Below are 20,605 nucleotides of genomic sequence, written 5' to 3'. Positions count from 1 at the left end.
ACCAGCCATATGTTTGTTAATCATTTTATTATTTGCATGTATTACAAAAGCAATTGTCATGATGAAATAAACTTGTTTATTTGAGGTAAAATACAATTCATACTCAATTTTATGTAATAAAATAATACACTTCCCCTTTCATTGATTTAATCATCAATTTATTATTCAATATAATGGGTTGGAATGATTTGTTACAAAATAACAATGGAATGATAAAAAATGTTGATTGTACTATACAATTTTACTATACTCTTTTTTTTAAAACCTCATTGTTTTGTGGTTCATCTCTCTTGAGGACTACAGCTTTCAGTGTTTTACTGTACCGAGAAAACAACAATTTTTTCATATAAATGCATTTTTTTGGTAATTCCCTCCAAGTGCATAATAAAGGCAGAGGGAGTTGTTTGCGGTAAAAAGATCGCCGTTTAAGACTTTATACTGTTTAAGACATAACATGATGAAGGTTGTCCATTCATATGGCTATTTTATAATATTTTCATATAATGTTAAAAATTTCCCAGCAGATTGTACAACCCTAACATACTGTTTGGCATCGCTCATTTATCTTCAAATATGGCCAAGGTAAGTTTGACCAACTTCACGGCGGTTTAAAAATCAAAGACAGAGAACGGACTGCTGACTTTTAATACGGCATTAAAGCAATGCACGACTTCACCACGTCAAACTATGCAGCATTGCAGGGAGAGCTTAAAAATTAAAGCTAAAATTAAAAACAAAAAGCCAAATGAAAAAAAAATCACGCTTGCTGATTTGTCCTAAGCTTATTAGCCTTGTCAGTCTAACTAAAGCCTAGATGTTTGGTTTAGTTCTTCTGTCTTGCTTCAGGTCAGGATAAACTTATAATGACATACACAAGGTGGAAAATAAGAAAAAAAATGCGTAACTATTAATGTCGTGCTCATTCATATATCTGCCCCTCCGATATGTCCAAGGACCCCACCTATTCTTTGCCTCAGATTGCTTCAACGTAATTGGCCGGAAGCATTCCCTGCTGTCCCGTGCGCTCCACACGACCAAACATCCACCCTTCATCAATCTGCTGCACGTCCAGTATCAAGTCGCCATCTGCAAACGAGACCTCATCCTCATCTGCAGCGGCGTAATCGTAAACTGCTCTATAGCGCTTCTGTAGAAACAGATTAAACAAGATTAAGTAGGAGGGAGTTCTGGGAAACATGGCAAAAATTTCCTAAAAATAAAATGCATAAATGAATAAGGACTGAGGCTTTTATGTTCCAAGAACGAAAGTCATATAAATAAAGGTTTTGGATTAACTATTTATCTAATTTCTACATAAGTATTATGTGTCTCATGATTTTTTTTTATGAAACCAAAGCAATATCTTACCCCACCACCAGAAGGCAGAGGAGGAGCAGCAGCTGCAGAACGCGCAGGCGGTGGATCAAAGTTGTAGCTCGGAGTCTGAGGTTGCTGCTGTTGATAGCCTAGATGCAAACCAAGAAAGCACACATAAGAGTTTGCAAAAGTAATTCATCTTGTAAAGCCACTTATGTGTATCCATGCATACTTTGATTAGGGTAGGCTTCAGTGTTTGAGCCCTCTCCTCCCATTCGACCTTTTTCATAATCCTCATGATATTTTATCTGTAAGCAAGACAAGGAAAGTATATTTATATAGCGCATTTTAAAGAAAATTACACAGACATGATTTACAAAGAGAAAAACATATTAACGAAAAAATATAACAGTAAAAATAAGATTTCCTGAAAACGTCATGGATGTAAACAACACACTGTGCAAAAGTCTTATGCTACGTACACACCAAACACGGGGCATCGCTTTACTCGCTTTGTGTCATGCAAATTTTTCCCTCAAGTTGAATATTTTTGAGGCGAATAATGCATTTTCGTGGCAAACGCGACACCCATATCGTATCATTCGCATCGGCCCACGCGAGGACGTGTCTGATCGTGTCTTTGCATTGACTTTGTATGTAATCTACTCGCGCAAATCGTTGAACTCTCATCTGGTGTGACCCCACAATTATGCTACATACACACCAAACGCGTAGCATCGCTTTACTTGCTCTAGATTACTCGCGAGATTTAACTTTGTGTCATGCAAATTTTTCCCTCAAGTTAAATATTTTTGAGGCGAATAGTGCATTTTCACGGCAAACGCGCCACCCATATTGCATCATTTGCATCGCTCCATGCGAGGACTTGTCTGATCGTGTCTTTGCATTGACTTTGTATGTAATCTACTCGCGCAAATCCTTGAACTCGCATCTGGTGTGAACCCACAGTTATGCTACGCACACACGAAACGCGTAGCATTGCGTTGCTCGGTCTAGATTACTCGCGGGATTTAACTTCGTGTCATGCAAATTTTTCGCTCTAGTTGAATATTTTTGAGGCGAATAGTGCGTTTTCGCGGCAAACGTGCCACCCATATCGTATCATTCACATCGCCCCACGCGCCCCTCGCTCTAGATTACTCGCGTGATTCAACTTCGTGTCATGCGAATATTTTCAACTTGAGCGAAGACACGTTTGAGGGGAATAGCGTGTGTTTTCGCAGCAATCGCACCGCTAAATTCGCATGGCCCCGCACGAGGACGCGTCTGAACGCGCCTTTGCATTGACTTTATATGTAATCTACTCGCACAAATCGCTGAACTCGCGCTTGGTGTGTATGCCCCATTAGGCCGCCACCACCAACTTGTTTTAGAAATGTTTATGTCCATTCATATTTATTTTTCAATCAATTTTATTAAGAAACAAACAAAAATACAATACATACAGGAAATATGTACAAAAAAATAAAAAAATTAATTTTCAGGACTAAATGTCTTCTTTAGGCATCGTCGTGTTTAGTGCCAAGAGAGGTCACACTAAACACGACGATGCCTAAAGAAGAAGTCTTGAGCATTTTTGAGCAGAATGAAGTAAAAATTCTTTAAAATTAGAAATTAAGATTTAATTTTATTTAGGTTTAAGAGATCCAGCAGTTTCCTGCAATTGCTCAAGTGGAAGAGGAGTTTACCCTAAAAAACTTGACACATTAGTTTTACAGATTTTAATACTACATACACATTTCCTGTATTTTCTGGATGTATTCTATTAAAGAGACTGAGAAACAATTATATATGATCACTATAACATTGCAAAAACAACAAATCTAATTTTGGCATGGTGGCCTAAAACCATAAAATAATGCAGACCTGTGGTGTAACGGCACTCCGCTTTGCTACGGACAACATTACCACCTAATGCATTATTTTTTAATAATTCAATGGCCCGTCGTCAATTACTCCCTACATATTAACCACAACCTTTAAAATTGTATGAAAGTAATAAAATTTCAGCCACATCCTTTACGAACTAGTTTTAGATAAATTAAAAATGTAGATGATAAATACTCCTATACAAATGAACATATAATCACAGTAACATATGCATATACATATAAACAACTAAATAAATCAGAGAAAGAAGGGAAAAAGGGTTTTATCCAGAGCTTGTCTCCTTGAAATAATCTAAAAAAGGGTAAAAATGTAGTTTTGAGTGTAAGCTAAAACACTCACGCTCATGGCATACTGCAGGTGATATACTACTTGCTACTGCTAACCAAACACAGATGGCATTCATAATTTTAAGAGGCATTTTTACAAGGGATCTCTTTTTTTGTGTATTCAACTTTATCATTTCAGCCACAAGGGGTCAGTGTGTTCCACCCTGATGGCACTTCTCTTTAGTCGATCTCTGCTCTTAAATGACTCTACCCTTAAATGGACTATTCATAGAATGAGAGGAAATGACTCTTCGGCACCAGTCATGTGATTGGAGAGTTGCTTGGCAACATTCCATGACACATAAAGATGAGGATAAAACCTCACGAGGGAGTAAAAGAGGGAGGTGGAGGTGAGGAAAAGAGCAGGAAAACAAAAGGGAGTGTGTGGATTACTCAAATTATTTGGCTACTCATTACTTCACAATGTTTAAACATTACCAGAATAGTTCACGTTGTCACTTCCCCCTATTGCGGTTTGAAATGATATCTTAAATTTGAATTTAATAGTGCAATCAACCGGTTTCATGGTGCTTTTCTATATCTTTTCATCCATATCAGCGCAGTACCACAGAAGAAATGTCAAGCAGGCTTAATACTAACACTAACATCAAAACTTTATGTTTGTTTAGTTGCCCTCGTTTTTTTCCCCTTGTGTATTACCTCATGACAGGGGGTGAAGTGGGTGGGTGGGTGGTTTTAATTCTTATAATAGCTTATCGTATAGCAAGGTCTTATGTTGCTGATCTGATCTTGCGTTTTCTTGACCCTCTGCAGTTCTGGTGTGTCAGACACCACGCAGAATCCTTTCCCTTTGTTCTTCTCAAACTCCTCTTTGTACTGCACCTGCAACACAGAGAAATGTCCAGTTGGCAATCAGAATCAGTGAAAAGACCCCAGAAAGACAAAACGTGGTCTTATAAGGAAAAAGCAAATAACAAGTCCAAACACGTTAGGACTGCACTGTGATCTAAAGTGAGACTTGAAAATATGCTGTTTGCTTTAGGCATATAATAACTGATTAAACATACACACATACAGTACTGTATGCTAGACATACATTAAAAATATAAGTCTAGATCATCTCAAAGTTGTCCAAGTAGCTTTATTTTTTATAACACACACACAAAAAGCAAACTCACAACACAATCCAACTCCCTTGATAAAAAAAACAGTGAGGTACCAACATTCAAGCATTCCAACTCCAGACAGCATACGACTCCGGTCCGAATCCGCGCCGAAGTCAGCAGCTCTGGTGCGGATCCGGCCAGGAGTCGTGTGCTGTCTGGGACATGATCTCATGGGAAAACATAACTATTTTACAACGCAAAGCAAGAATGAAGCTCCACCCTTAGTACAGTCTGCCATTAGAAGCACAAATGAGGTCGTATGAATTCATACGAATTAGCCAGCTCGTAAAATAGTGTTATGAATTACCATGCGGTTGTGTTGACCTTTCAAACAACAGATTGGCATATGAATGCCATACACTGGAACTGCCGTGAGGGAAATTAAAATCCGCTTTGGGTGTCAATTACATTACAGTGCTGTATTTTACTGCGGTACAAACAGCAGACTGAGTCTACGAAGCGTCTTGTGCATGGCTACAATTTATACTCCTGTCAGTGGGAGTGATTATTCTCAAGCCACCAGCCGTAACATGGGTATCAAATGAAAGATTAATATGTTTGTGGTGGCCGGGGTACTGTCGGCGAAATATATTAAAAACTCAATTTACGACTAAAGCAGCAGAACAGAGTGAAATGGGCCCTGTGGCACCCCAGCTAGCTGTTTGGACGAACTTTCGAGTGAGTCTAAGGCTATGTTTACATGAATGCGTTTATCCTTTAAAATTAGTTACTATTGCTACGTTTATGCCTTTCATTTACACTACACCACCGTTTTCGACCCTCATAAACGGATTCGTTCGCAAACACTGCAGCCCCTGTTTTAATGAACGTAGACGGAGTCTTATGTAAACGAACAGCTGGTGTTAACGTGACAGCGCATCATTTTCAAAGTAAAAATTATTTTTATTCACGTAAATGGAGGTTTGCAACGGAGGTTTTGCCAAAAATAGTAAACATCTACCAATCAGCTATTATAAACGCTATCAGATTTTTTTCCATGTATCCTTATAAATGTCTATTTTATATTTATGTTTGAATATTGTTGGGTTTAAATATTGTTGTAATGTTGTTTATGTTTTGTCTAAATTTAGTTAGCTTATAACGAAAGAAAGACTGTAATTTTAAACGCCATATAGGGTTTTTTCGAGTTTAATTTAAGTTTTGTTTGCTACTTTAAAATGAATTTCATTTTTATAATTTGTCTCTTAATTTGAATCGATGTTTTGTTGATAAGTTTTGTTAATATAAATTAATAAAAACAATAAAATTAACGTCATATGCTCGTTTAGCCGATTGCGCTTTTTGCTATTTCTGTGTTGCTAGCAGAGGACGTGCACGGACCTTGCATACTTTTAAAAATGAACGTCATATTAATTTGTATTAATGAATTGCACACTGAACAGCGACAGGTAAGGGAAGAGAAGTTATTTGGTGTTTACCTCTTATTATGCTTGATTGAAGTTTGCATTTGCGAAATTTATTTTTGCTTCAAGTTCGCTACGGTTTAGTACTGTTCACTTGAATGCTTCCTTTTTAAATCATAAAGACCTTTCTGTTTGGTTTATAACATCAACATTAACCTATTAATCATATTAATATGTTGTAGGGGGGAGCTAGACTTTACCAAACACATTTTTATAGGTTCAAAAATAGTGTCTGTTTTAATTGCCGGCAAAGGATCCAGGTATGAATTTTTGTCAATATCGCACACCCCTAGGCTGCATAAATGCGCAAAGGTAAGCTATTATTAGAGTAATAAGTTATTTTACACTTTTATGCACATGCCCAGTTACGTGATTGGTCATGTTTCATGCGTTTTTGGTCGTGTATAGTGTGGATGAAGATTCTTTTTAAAATGCCAGTATAAACGAGGATCGTTTTCATTTTAAAATGCCGTTTTAAAAACGCAAATGCTCTAATGTAAACAGGGCCTTAATGTTTTACTTTGGGTGAAGTCTGCAAACACAAATCTGCCAACCGTAGTGTGACTTGACCATCTTTATAACACTCCCTTCTAAATCTGACCCATATATGGACAATCCACACAAAAACACTTTCATACACACACATGGACGAGCTGAGACAGGGTGGGGTGAGCTGGTAACGCATGCTTGCACACGCACACTCACAAAAGGCCCCTGACATTCCCCAGATTGACATCACCATCCCCCTTTCCTGCATCGTCCCGGAAATTCCCCATAAAGTGGCCAGTCTGAGCTGACCCAAGGGTGCGAGACCGCTCCGCTCTCCCACAGCCTGTAAACAAAGGCCCCAAATACAGAGGGAGATAGAAAGACCCCTCCAGTGCACAACTATGCCAGAAATGATGAGTAACACTCTTGCTATGAGGTTTGTGCTGTATTACGGCATTATCGTTGGCGTTTTTGCGCTTTTACGTTCGTTTGTACAGTCACAGTGTGGCTATGTGAAAGGATACAGTGTGTTGTAGTTTGACGTACGTGAGAAAATGACACAAAGTATATTTAACACTGCTTCAGGATACGCATTTACATACAGCAGAGCAGTTGAATCATCTTTTTGTATTATGCCTCTGGAACAGAAGGCAGTTGTTGACACTAATCCCATATAAACCTTTTAAAATAACATCTCTGTCCTTGTCCTCCTAAAATATCATGAAGTCAAGGGGTCAGCAAATTTTTACCTTAATACACAGTCTTGTTTCTTCTTTGGGACATGACCGTATCTTAAAGATGCAATGTGTAACTTTTAGAAGAACCTCTTGGCAGAAATGCAATATAATTAGGGCTGTCACAATGATTAAATAATCGTCTCATTGCGATTGTTTGACCTCATCGCGATGATTTCGGATCACCGCAATGATTGCACATCTCTCTAAAAAACACAAGGGGGAGCTGCAGCGCCTGTATAAATGGGACAGTATCAGATGGCACTCCTTAACTGACAGTGCAACGTGATGCATTGCAAAGCCATTCAATACATGTGTACTAATTGTACTAATATGACCTTATAAGTATTGGCTACTATTTAATGCCTGTTCTGGTATAGTCAGTTTATTTTGATTGCATTTTTATTTTCTGTTTTTTTTAGACACAGTATTGTGTTTATTTCTTCTGAAGAATTGTCAGTTTTTAAAATATATATTTGTGTGAAAAACAAGCAAAAAAAGGATAAAAATTAAATGTCAAAGCAATAAAACAAAGTCCTAAAACAGGCAATTAATCGTCAGAATTTATTAAACAATTATTAAACAATTAACCGTCAGCCAAATTTCTTAATTGTGACAGCCCTATGTCACGATTAAAAGACCTTACATAACGAACTGTATTGTTTTTATTTTCGTTATCTATATACACACTGCACGTCACCTTAAATGGAAGTCGCCACCATGTTTCTACAGTAGCCCTAAATGGAAAACTGTTTTACAAGGCGCGTTTCGTCCCTACATTGTCTCAGATAATGACATGTTTGTCCTGTGGCGGCTACCGTAGCTTCTCTTTGCGTTTCGGAATTGAAGTTAGTTACAATTCGCAATCTCACTGCTAGATGCCGCAAAACACATTACACCTTTAAAGGTGAATTATTTTTATGATTTTAAAACACGTTTATGCTAGTATAGCATAATGTTATGTTACAGTATACACTGTAAAAATTATAAAGTCATTTGACTTACAATGAAATGTGTTAACACAATGGTTTTGCAGTTATTTTCAAAACATTGATGGCTCAACCAATAAGTGTGAGTTTGGGGCGGGGCTAATGAAAGATGGGGGAGTGTCTGGGAATCCTGTTTGAAAAAATTGTCTTTGTTTTTTTAGTGACACATTTACTTTAACAAAAAAGGGCAAAGGATCTCTTGAAATGGGTTGGCTTGTAATACACACATCAATATTGGACGAAATATACTTTATTGTCCCATTTCTGGGTAATTTGTCTTGGACAACATGACATGGCCTGTTCACAACATCCAAGTCATAAATAGATTAAATCTTACAACATTTGATCTCATTGTAAATAATTTTTAATAACGGTTGGATTTATTAGACTTTTATTAGTGCTGATATTCAAAGCTACAGCTGTTTGTAATGATTATTTTATACAATATTATTCCTGTTGGAAATTCAAAATATTGTGAATAATTTGATATTACGTATTACCAAAATTGTTTACAATTTCCTGAGTAACGATTCAGAATTTTCTAATAAATCACTTGCATATGGTCGGTTTAAAACCCATTCTGTGCCTCATCTAACCGAGAACAAAAACTACAATAAGAAACATCTTTTTAAGTGTCCTATTTTTTTATGCAATCAATAAGTAATACGCTACATGGTGATGGTTGCATTTGCATAAAACAGCACTGCTATTAATATCAGGGAATATATATCTGCCTATTAAATGCTGCAATTCATCAATCAGAGTCACTTATTATAAAAAGACCGGTAATAAAACACCATATAGTTGTTCATTTAATTATCATGCTTAATGCAGTAATAGGAAAGCGGGTTAGATAGAATTGCTGTGTAGATACTAAAAATGTAAAAAAGGTATCTCACATTTAATACTGATACTAAAATTTTGCCTTTGATATGACACTAGTCTCTGGTTCCTCAATACAAACATAAAATTGATCAAATGAAACTAGAGGCTATGAATAGATAAAAAAAATCCAATGCCATTCATTTGCGACTGATTTCAGAATTGTTTTGTTTAAGGTTTCAGTTTCCCTTTAGGGTGAGAATGGGTTCAGCATATATATGGACGACATAGACAGAGTTCACAGTGAGCACACACCACGAGTGCAAGTAACCTATTAAACATCCCATCTGGGTTTAATTTATTGAAAAGTTACGTCATAACATCAGAAGTAATAATGTAAAAATAAATCAAAAACATATTAAATGAATCTCATGCATATGTGCCTTAACTTTTACACTTCACTTTAAACTGCTGAAATGCTTTAAACAGCATCATCTGAGGTGAACTACTGAAGTTTGTAAAATATGATATAGCACCACAGTGACTTTCTGTACTTGATTAATCATAAGTCTATATCTAAAAGTGAAAAGAACTGAAATGCTGATAAGAAAAAGTGAAGAACATCAGGAAATGACACAAGTGGACTTAAACCCACATCTACCAACCGAGACCCATGGTTAATGTGTCAGAGGCACATGTGCAAACCTCTAAGCCACAGCTGATGTGGTGCAATTCTGTTCAGCATTTCTGCATAAGAAAAACCCCAGTCTTGTGGTAGTTTATGCTCCTCCACCAGTACGGTTCAGAAGTTGTGTCAACTTTTAATATCAACAGGGTCCCAAACGAAGATGCAGCCAAATCCAAAACACATAAATCAGAAGGAGCTGAGCGAATCATTTAATTCGCACTTGTTTTCCTTAGGCTTGGAATGTAAATAATGAGTTCATCCCATCCACAGCTATTTTCCCACTGGATAAATGTGACCATGAGCCGAGAGGAGGACTGGGAATAAGAAGAGATATGGGATAAGGGTTTATGAATAAGACACTTACTTGACTCTGCATCTTGCTCTGCTGTTTGAGTCGAAGGTTTTCTGGTGTGTCAGCCACGATGGTGAAGGAAGTTTTAGGGTAGTGTCTAAAAAAACACAAAGACATTATTGTTACCATAGGATTGCCATAATGTGTGTGACACAATCACTATATTTTTTGTACACTTTTTCGTTTGTAGTTTTTATGAACAGCTGAACACCACCTCCCTTCCTAGACTAAGTACAATGCTATTTCATTCTATTATTTTCTATAAAGGGTGACATAATGGGAAACAGTTGAATTTGGATACAATAAACAAACAAAAACAAAGGAACACAAGATTACGTATACTCGTAGAGCTCAGTGGTAAAGTATAGCGATAACAAATGGTCATGGGATCAATCAGTGAACACACAATCTGATAAAAAAATTTATTCTTGTAATGCACTGTAAGTTGTTGTAACTTTTATAGACCACCCTGATCCTGATATCTTTCCCAATACAGCATTTTGGGACACTGGTATAATCTTATTATTTATTAAAGACTATAGAGAGCTCTTTTATGAGATTTGATGGTATTTTATTTAAATAGCAAATTAGTCTCAGATATTTTACCTAGGAATGCTTACAGGGGTCATGACTTTTGTTTAAATTTAATTTTATTGTGTTCACTGAGGTGTACTTATAAAAAAAATTTGTCGAAAAAACATACAAAATTTGAGTAATTTATGATAGGGATGCACGATATATCGGCCGACATATCGTTATCGGCTGATAACTGCTTATTTGTAATATTATCGGTTATCGGTCTGATAGCACAATTAGGCCGATAAATAAAAGCCGATAAATTATGGATTATTTTGGTTTGTTGAACCACTTCACTTGCTCATTGCTGGCCATGTGGAGTTTTGAATGGTGCTTTCTGTGACATAGCACGAAGATGACACACGTTGCGGGCTTAAGAAGAGTATGTTAGTCTAGCGCAAAGACATGATGTCCGCGGTCTGCGAGTTTTTCATTGTGAAAATAATATGAATATTTATCCGCCTATATATATTATATATATATATATCGGTTATCGCCCCCCCAAATACAAAGAGTTATCGGCCAAAATTTCCATATCGGTGCATCCCTAATTTATGACCAATAATCCCCTAAAACCGTTCGGCCTGGTTCAAAGTCGCGCCCACTTCTATGATTAACAGCCTACATACAGAAACTACATATAGTTTTATTACATATATAGGTTCTTATTTGGCCTTTTAGACACATTATTTGGAGCTATAATAATACATGTATATTGTGCAGATAAGACATATACAATAAGAGATTTCTGGGTCTTTTTCTCAAGACATATCTGAGATGCAGATAATTTAAAGAGCAACTATTTTCCGATTCATGATTTTACATTTCATTTTGTGTGCAAGTGTGTATTAGTACATGTTAACGAAATGCAAAGGTGCAAATCTCAAAGTACACAATGAAGCGAGCTATCGTCTTGAACTTAAATCTCTTTTTTTAGACTACAACAAACACACAAATTGTACGCAACAGTTTATTTCCTTGGCCTGTTGACGTGGACACGGCGGAAATTATCATAATGACTTTTGACAGCCTGCAAGTAGTCTATGTTTTCATATTTAAAGAATTTACAACTGACTAGTTAAACCATGACTCAAACTATAAACGTATTCAGGCCAATCACAACCTACTGGTTAGCTGGTCATTTGGAGGACAATGCGCTTTTCAGAACGATGAGCTTTTTCAGAACTTGTTTTTAGGGAGGCAGGAGTAACAATAATGTACGGTATGTGGAAAATGTGTTTTTTGAACCACACAAACACATTGTATTATAGCAAATACACAAAATAATGTGGTGTTTAGCAATGGGTAGGCATGGGAAGGTATGAAATTTTGGCGGTATGATAACTTTAAGCAGAAAATACCACGGTTTCACGGTGTTGCAGTATTGCCATTGCAACACTAAAAGGTGTTATTTTCAAATGTCTGCATATACTTCAACTGGACACAATACATTTTATTTTTAAGCAACATACAACATGCATGCCAGGCAAAAATAAGGCCTTAAATTATAATATTCTTTAAAAAAAATATAAAATATAGTTTTATTTTATAATTTAATATTAATAATATTAAATGTAAACATCAAATAAATTACATGACTTAATTAATTAACTTAATTTGGTGTAAAACACAGCTTATACCTTGAAAACGGTATTTCTTTTGAAACCTTGACTCTTTAAAACCTTGGTATACCTTGAAACCGGCAACCGGCCCATGCTCTTTAAGGTTCTTGCTTTCTCTCTATTTAATCTCTCTGGGTCTAAATTGAGATATTTAAGAGATTGCATCTGGGGTTTTTTCTGGGCAGCTATAACGCATTACTCAAGATGCAAAACTTCAGCTTCCGTTAGCAGCTAAAAAATGTATCACCTGTGATGAAAGTGTTTGAAACAGACACGGTGTCTGATAACAAACATACTGACCGTGTCAGATAAACCCTACAAATCCCTTATTTAGCATTTATCCAACTCACATCTTAGTGGTAAGGCTGTGTCACAGACCGTATTTACACAATAACTGTATTGAGTAATATTCTTTTGGGAAGAAGGATGTCAGATCTTAGTCAAACCCAGTCACTCGAAAGGCTGTTAGATTAACATATGTATAAGAAAGATGTGTGATAGCACTAAAAAAAGGTTATCTTTAAGTTCACTTGAGGGTACATTGCTAGGAAAACCTGTTTTTATGTAAAGTACCTTAATTTTCACAAAACTGCCTACAAAACAAACAAATAAACCACACCCTCCATTTAGGGAAATGCATGCATGCATAATGGCTTTAGCTTTAAAAAACTCCTTAAGCGGTGTAAGACTAGGTGATATAGTGAAAATTTAATTATATCTGAACATTTTCAGCCGTTTGGTTATTTTTTTAAATATATTTCAATATGAATTTGACTTGGGTTGCTTTAAAAGTGATTTTTAAGCTATTTCTTTATTTAGGCCAAACTGCCATTGTTATTATATATTAAAAAAGTTAAATACAATAGAATTTAATGTTTTTCCTCTCTGATTCATTAACTGAACAGAAGGACAAATACCATTGATTTTCATTCTTTTTCATTATATTGTAAGTTTATATAATAATAAATAAAACTAAACAGAAACAAATTCACCAAGTTACATTGAACCCTATTAATTGACACATGCCAAACTTCCAATAAGTAATGCCGCAAACAAATCATTAAATTAGTTTTGATTTATTCAACCAGACAACTGAAACTGATTCCAGAAAATGAGTCATGCATTACATATAAACTTATTTTTATCCAAAACCATATTAGCTAGTTTACTATTATCAGTGAATGTGTAAAAATGCACCTATACCCACAAAGCAAGGTATTGTTAAATAATCTAATGATACGGTCATTTGGAAACTACACCCGTTCCCCAAATGGATTACATATTCAAAATAGGCTTAGTATATCAGATCAGAAATCTTTACATGTTGCCTCTTCCGTTTATCATGTTTCCATATGTAAACAAACTACAAATGTACATATTCAAAACAACAGCCAGCCATAACTGTATTCACAAAACACAGCAAAGAGAAGATCACGATTTCCCAAGAACTTCAGTTTCAGTCAGGACTTCCTCTAGTGAGCAACAGTTTAAGGGCACACATAATGTGTCAGTATGAATTCACCTTAACATCATAAAGGTTAAGGAAGAACAAAATGACGTTAAAACACTCAATCTTCCCTTTTCACCTTAGTGTTACATTGTGAAGAAAAATCCCAAAATGGATCACTTGAAAATGAGGTCAGATTGAACCTCATAGCCTTTTCTAAATAAAGCCCAGTGTATTGCAGTATGACAGGAGGAGCATAACTTCCTGTGACTGTTTCAAGCGAATTAAAGCTGCAAGCAATAAAACATTTTTTTTTTGGGAAAGGTTCCCGATGGGTTACAGGTGAAGGGGAACAGAAAGCCATTTGAACAACATTTTCTTATTAAAGCTTACCCACAAAAAACTGGCGTTGTTGCCATAACATAGGAAACAATAGGCCTCACTTTGATTCATAAACAAAAGGAGATTGTTTCACGTGTTGCCAACAAAGCAGAACAAAACCATGCATCCACAACGAGAGCTTTTAAAACCTATACAAAAAGTCACACACACACTCTTAGAGCGGATGTGTTAAAAAACACAATCAGTGCTAGTTTAAGGACAACACATTAAATGCATTATTATTAGAACAACACATTTTGTATTATTTTTAACACAACTTGTGGTTTATTTTAACACAAAATCTACACAAGATGACACATAATGGGTTAAAAGCGTAACACACAAAAAGAAAGTGTAAAAAATTAACAAATCCTTTCTTAGAGTGCAGCAGAAAATATTGGGGATGGATTTTCAATGCAGTTCCCTGGCACTTCTATATAAAACTAAAATTTTTGCATTGGTCTACAAGGTGGATTATAAAGAACTTGTTTGTATATTCATAGCCTATCCAAGAACTCTGGCTTCCTCAAATAAACACAAACTAATCCTGCAAGACACCTCTTTTTAAAAATGGAGAAAAACTGTTGCACTTATAGAACTACAAATATTTGTCAGTGACGCATTTAAAAATATGAGCAGTACAAATACACCAACCTCGAAATAAGATCTGACTTAGGTGTGGGAGATAAACCGGTACACATGATTAACTGGTAGAAATTTGTCAACCGGTAGAGTTTTGGACTATCGTCTCTATTGAGGGTACCCGCCCACGTCATGCTCCTGTGCGCGTGGTCACAAAAACGTAACATTTGTACACATATTTAAGCACTGCAGTTTTAAAACAAGTTATTTTAAGCCATTGAAACACAAACAACAGATCTATATGCGTGCGCTCTTTCTGTCTGTGAGGAGCGCGCAAGTCGCGCAACCGCTACTCATTAAGCTCGTGAGCATTTTTTAACGCTTTATTGGCCTTAAATACATATAAATGCATCAAAATTCCCGTCTTCGCAAGTATCCTCCTAAACACGACCAGTTAGGGCTTAAGAGAAAGTGAACAGCTAAAAGAAAAAACGCATGTGTAACAGTATATTGGATCTGGTCTTAAAGGGGAAGTTATGTAATTTTGCTCCTGTCTGTCACTCATGTTTATCAAACAGCATTGAGAGAAAATCTCTCATAAATAAATTATAAATCTAGTTGCTGTCAAGCACCAGGACACAAAAGATTTAAAAAAATTCCACCTGTCATTCGATTACACAAGTCTAGTAAAGTCAAATGAAAAGATAATGACAGATTCAGAGTAAGTATTTTTACTTTTGATCATGTACAATTTTCTACATGGTAAAAATTCCTTGTTGCACTTAAATGTTTAAGTTTAAACAACCTGAATTAATACTTTTTTACTTGTTTTACTATTAAAAAAATATATTCCTTACATATATATAGTATATATAGTTATAGTAATAACTTAAGCCCATTCATCTTAATTATTTTATTTATCCCAACTCCTCAACAGTCAAGAAAGTTGAAATGATTTGTATAAGTCAAGTTGTTTTAAACTAAACAATTTAAGTGCAACAAGTGTTATATTGTAGTATCTGCAGTACTTGTTTATCTTATACTTATACCTTTTAAAATTATACCTTTACTCTACTTCATTTCATAATACTTTTTATTTACTACTTAATTACATAAAAAATCTGGGACTACATTACTTTATTTGAGTATTTATACAAAAGTACTACATTTGTAATGTACTTAAAGGGATAGGTCACCCAAAAATGATGTCATCATGTATTCACTCTTTTGTTTTTGTATAAATGTCTTTGTTTTGATGAACACAAAGGAAGATATTTAAAAGAATGTTTGCAACCAAAAGTGCAGTGAAAAGCACAATATTATACATCGAAATGAAAGTAAAAGTTTATCAAAGAAAAACACTTGAAATGCAAAACATACAGATACTTTTGTGCTGCCTCACGATTAGTCGAGTGTATTTATACATAATTATTATACACATGACACCCACATTTATTATATAAACAAAAACTTTTATTCTGCAAAGGCAGCACTAAGATACTTAAAATACTTCACTACGTTACACCTCTTGGACAGATTGTATTTTCATTTTTGGGTGTGCTTTCCCTTAAAACAAGAGTGAGATGTCAGGAAGGGTGAGAAAACAGCATGGTAAAAAACACTTACTGGCTGCAGTAGGGTTTCTTGTCAAAGCCTTTGTAGTTCTTCATATTCAAAGTCATTTTGCATACCTCGCAGCTGAAACATCCTTTGTGCCAATACTGTCAAACAAGAAAAATTAGTTTAGTAAAATAAGAATCCTGGATCAGAATAGGAAACATATTGCTGAATGTCTCTACTGACAAAGTATGAATACTAGCAGCTAAAAGCTCATCAGCATTGAAAAAACTTGTTTGAAAGAGATTCTGATCTCTAAACTGTAGTCATGAAGCTTTGTAGTTAAAGATCAGGTAACCAAAAGGGCATCGGTTCAAACAACCTATACCTATTGTGCATTTAACGGATGCATTCAACCACAACTAGCTACAGGGGGACTTTCCTTGTCCAACTTAAGGAGGTTACATTATGTATTGTTATTGCTTAACAATTTCGAACAATCCCTGTTGTGTGGCAAGTAAAGACTTTATTCAAACTGTGGTCTCTCCATTCAACACTACCTGAATAGCTCACCTCCCTATGATAACCTTTGACCTCCATGTTTGCTTATCTATCCAATTTGCAAACACTTAAATCTCATTGGCGTTTTTATGGCAAGCTGGCATTTAGAAGAGCCTCAAAGACAATCAGTAAAGACATCAAAGTTCCTCCCTCACAATTGGGTTCACAAGAAGCATCCAATTCTTTATGTCATTTCTGAAATGTATGACAAAAATGTGATTATGGCAAAACCGTATGTGAAGTAGGCCTTCACATCTTCTCAAAATCCAGGACACTGCAGCTGAAGTCGTCCTATAGATAAACACAAGACTGCCAGATCTGCAGAGCTTGACAAAGGACCTCACAGACGCTTCACACTCCCACTTAGATGGCATTGTTGGCAATTCAGTCACTAAGACCCCGCAACTCATCTACAGTGGGAAAGTCATGCACAAGTGACTTTGACTATGCTGGTCATTAAGCAGTCTGCTTCCTCATTTTTTTTTATAATTGCGCATCACGATCCAAATAAAAATCCTTTTTTGTAACTTTAAAAATCTCCCACGACCATTTAGAACCAACTGCATTCTATTTTTCTTAGTGTGTTCTGGATATATTGGTGTCTTAGCCTTTGGTGAATTTGAGGCTTAAGGTATCAGTGTTAAAGATACAGAAACACACTACATGAGTCTGACATGTAATCAGTATCAGATGGCCATTGCAATGTGGAAGAAATTTGCAATGACAACATGCGAACATTCTAGCAGCTGAGTCACTGAACTTCCCACTCACCCAACAACACTATAGGTACCATCGTCCATAAAGCTTTGCTTTCACAATACATTTCTACACTTCCAAACAAAGTAAAAATAAACAGTGCAATCGCTGCCATTGGGATGATACGCTTTCATATGTATATATATGCTATAAATATGTAACTTTGAGGTACTAATATGCTCTTTTTAGGTTAAAAGGTGTACTTTTTTAAAGGTGCACCGCCCAAGTGACCGCTTTTGTACCTTTTTTCTAAGAGTGTATAGTTTATTACACTGTAATTTCCATCATATTACTAAACCAGGACAAATCTCTGTAAATAATAGTGCAAATCAGTTAAAATGCTAACGCTGCGTCTAAACCACCTACTTCCCTACTATATAGTAGGCGAAAAGCAGTAGGAGAGATGAGTAGTATGTCCGAAATCATAGTATTCAAAAAAAGTCCTCAGATGACCTACTACCTCCAGCAAGATGTTGGTGTGTGCATTCGATGGATACTTTACTATACCATGAGCCCCCAGTAGAGGAGTCACAGAACAAAGTAGAAAAAGGATAGGCTTCGTTATTTTCATAAACTTCAGAAAAAGGTAACACAACTCTATTCAAATGCAAATACATGTAGGGAACCGCTTTTCCTTGATATTTGGGATTAAATTGCACTTGTTTAACAACATTCAAGATAATGGCTCACTTGTTATTACGTTACCGTATTACTTCCAAATTTCATTCACACTACCCATATTTATAGTAGCCTATATACTATATAGAGCGTACAGTTTTAACAGTCAATGAGTACGTACTTTATTACGTACGTATTACTAATTCGGTACACACGGTCACAGTATGCCGTTTCGGACGCAGGGAATAATTCCTGGTGTGTCTGTGTGAGAACTTTTATATCTAAACAGTGAGATATGTACATCCATCCGCCGGTTGTATAGCAAAATAAACCCCAATAGTGTGATCAGGACACCACATGGCTACTTGCCACATGAGTAAATAAATGGCCACAGAATATTGATTTCAAATATTTAATTAGCTCAATTGGAAGTAATTTAAACCCGGCATGAGAAAGGCGCAGTTATACATTAAACACGTAAGTAGTACCGGTCAAGATGACTGGCAGTGCCCGGATAAGCTGTTATTATCAGTTTTAACTGTTGTTATAAGGGATAACAGATCTCAGATCTCTCTCCAGAATGGCTAATCAGAATCAATTATTTCTGTTTATTTCTAACATTGTGTTTCTTTAAACAACAGAAAACCTCAAAATAACCACAAAACTTTATATAAATATGAAGAAGAACCAAACGCATAGGTAACATCCGGACAGGAAGTGTAGTCATAAACCGCTGTTTAATAAAAATAGCTATAGCTGGCACGATAAAATAAATAGCAACGACCGTTTCACTGGTAGCAGTAAAACTGTAGAAGTGTTTGTGTGAGAGACCCTATAAAAATGCACCTTGTTAAAAATCATTCATTAATCAGACACAGATTTACATATAATCTTAGCATGCAAAGTCACAGATACAGCTTATCTTATCACATTTTTATTAAGACTTTTTAAAAAGCCAAGTTTCTTTCTTTTTCCACCCCACACACATACACACTCTTATTAAAACACATGAAATTAACGTAATTTATTGATAATTACTAGTCCTGACAGGCACAAACCGCTACAGAAACACGACCACGCCCACATTTTTCTTAAACAGTTAATTTAAGATAAATGATAGCGATAGGATTTTACCCATGTAATAAACCATACATTATAAATGACTTTTGTATATATAACACTTCAAATTCAGCTCATAATAACTAATACATTTGCTAGCGAGACACTGCAGAAGTTAGTTTGTACGCTTATTTAAAATGTGTGCTACAGGAAGCAAAATAAAAACAAATCGAAAGTGCAACGAGAAAATTTTTCTAAGTGTTAACTCTTTAAAACCGCTACAATTTTACATTAGTAAATACAAAACGTGACTGTCTAACGTTATATGCAATGCTTGTGTATTACGGAAGTAGTGTTCAAAGAACAATACGAGTACATAACTAAAAATGTAAGGTGTAATTTAGGATTAATTCCTCACTCATAGTCGACTAAAATAATTAGCGTGGTACATAACCAAACGGTAACATGTTGCAAATATAATGCAAATCATAATTGCTTGATGTTAGTGAGACAGCATCACTCACCTTGTCCAAACAGTTGACTTTTTCCGTAGGGTACACAACCTTGTTACATCTGCTACACGACGGATTCATCTTGCTCGGCTTGCCTTTGGTCTACCTGAGAAGCTTAAGAAGCGGTGGGCCAAAAAACCACGAGAAACGGGATGTAGAATGCGTCCCCGTGAGCTGTCACTGCCAACTCAGTGCTCGTCTGTAATGGGTGCGTTCTTCCACCACGCCTCACGAACGCGCGTAGCTAGTAGGAAGCGCGCCTCGGTAGATTTGAGGCACAGTGACTCCGCCCACCTCCCACGGTTCCGGGGAGAGATGGGCGGGGCCACTGTGTTGCAAACCACTGAAGATGCTTTAAAAACACCATATATGTACAACACTGGGCTGGAGAAGACCTTTATGTTTCCTCACTATAAATAGCAGATATTAAGCCATCCCCGCACATATCAACTGTGTAGGAGAGTTTTTAGACGTGAACACATTGAGAATTTATAGAAAACTTAAATTAGAGGACTAATTATAACCTAATAAAAAATCTAAATATGTTTATGTTTAAAAATATACAGTGCTTAAATACATATGTGTGTGTGTGTGTGTGTGTGTGTGTGTGTGTGTGTGTGTGTGTGTGTGTTTGTGCGCGCGCGCGCGTGTGTGTGTGTCGTAATACTGCTCCCTACAAGGTGTGTGTGTGTCGCAATACTGCTCCCTACAGCCACTTTTTGATATAACATCACATGATTGATCAGAAACAAAAG

At 36.0% G+C, this 20,605-nt stretch overlaps 1 protein-coding gene across 1 annotated transcript; it reads right to left on the bottom strand.

Moving 5' to 3' along the window:
* Positions 1-10: 10 nt before the first annotated feature.
* On the bottom strand, positions 11-20,101 carry LOC129420394 (LIM and SH3 domain protein 1). The gene is made up of 7 exons (XM_055175284.2): positions 19,863-20,101; positions 16,414-16,508; positions 10,192-10,276; positions 4,290-4,397; positions 1,550-1,625; positions 1,369-1,466; positions 11-1,147 (listed from the first exon to the last, which is right to left on the bottom strand). The coding sequence occupies exons 1-7, from the start codon at positions 19,929-19,931 to the stop codon at positions 974-976; spliced, it is 705 nt and encodes a 234-aa protein (XP_055031259.1). The 5' UTR covers positions 19,932-20,101; the 3' UTR covers positions 11-973.
* Between the last annotated feature and the right edge of the window lie 504 nt (positions 20,102-20,605).

Source organism: Misgurnus anguillicaudatus, chromosome 4 (assembly GCF_027580225.2).
Source record: "Misgurnus anguillicaudatus chromosome 4, ASM2758022v2, whole genome shotgun sequence".
Taxonomy (NCBI): domain Eukaryota; kingdom Metazoa; phylum Chordata; class Actinopteri; order Cypriniformes; family Cobitidae; genus Misgurnus; species Misgurnus anguillicaudatus.
The sequence above is the reverse complement of the archived record's forward strand: the minus strand, read 5'-3'. Positions and strand labels throughout refer to the sequence as shown.

Excerpts from the sequence above, each read along its gene's own strand:
- LOC129420394 (XM_055175284.2), bottom strand. The coding sequence starts at position 19,931 with ATGAATCCGTCGTGTAGCAGATGTAACAAGGTTGTGTACCCTACGGAA. Across the intron at positions 1,626-4,289 it reads CGCAAGATCAGATCAGCAAC|ATAAAATATCATGAGGATTA; the intron begins ATAAGACCTTGC and ends TCTTGCTTACAG. Across the intron at positions 1,148-1,368 it reads CTCTGCCTTCTGGTGGTGGG|AAGCGCTATAGAGCAGTTTA; the intron begins GTAAGATATTGC and ends CTGTTTCTACAG.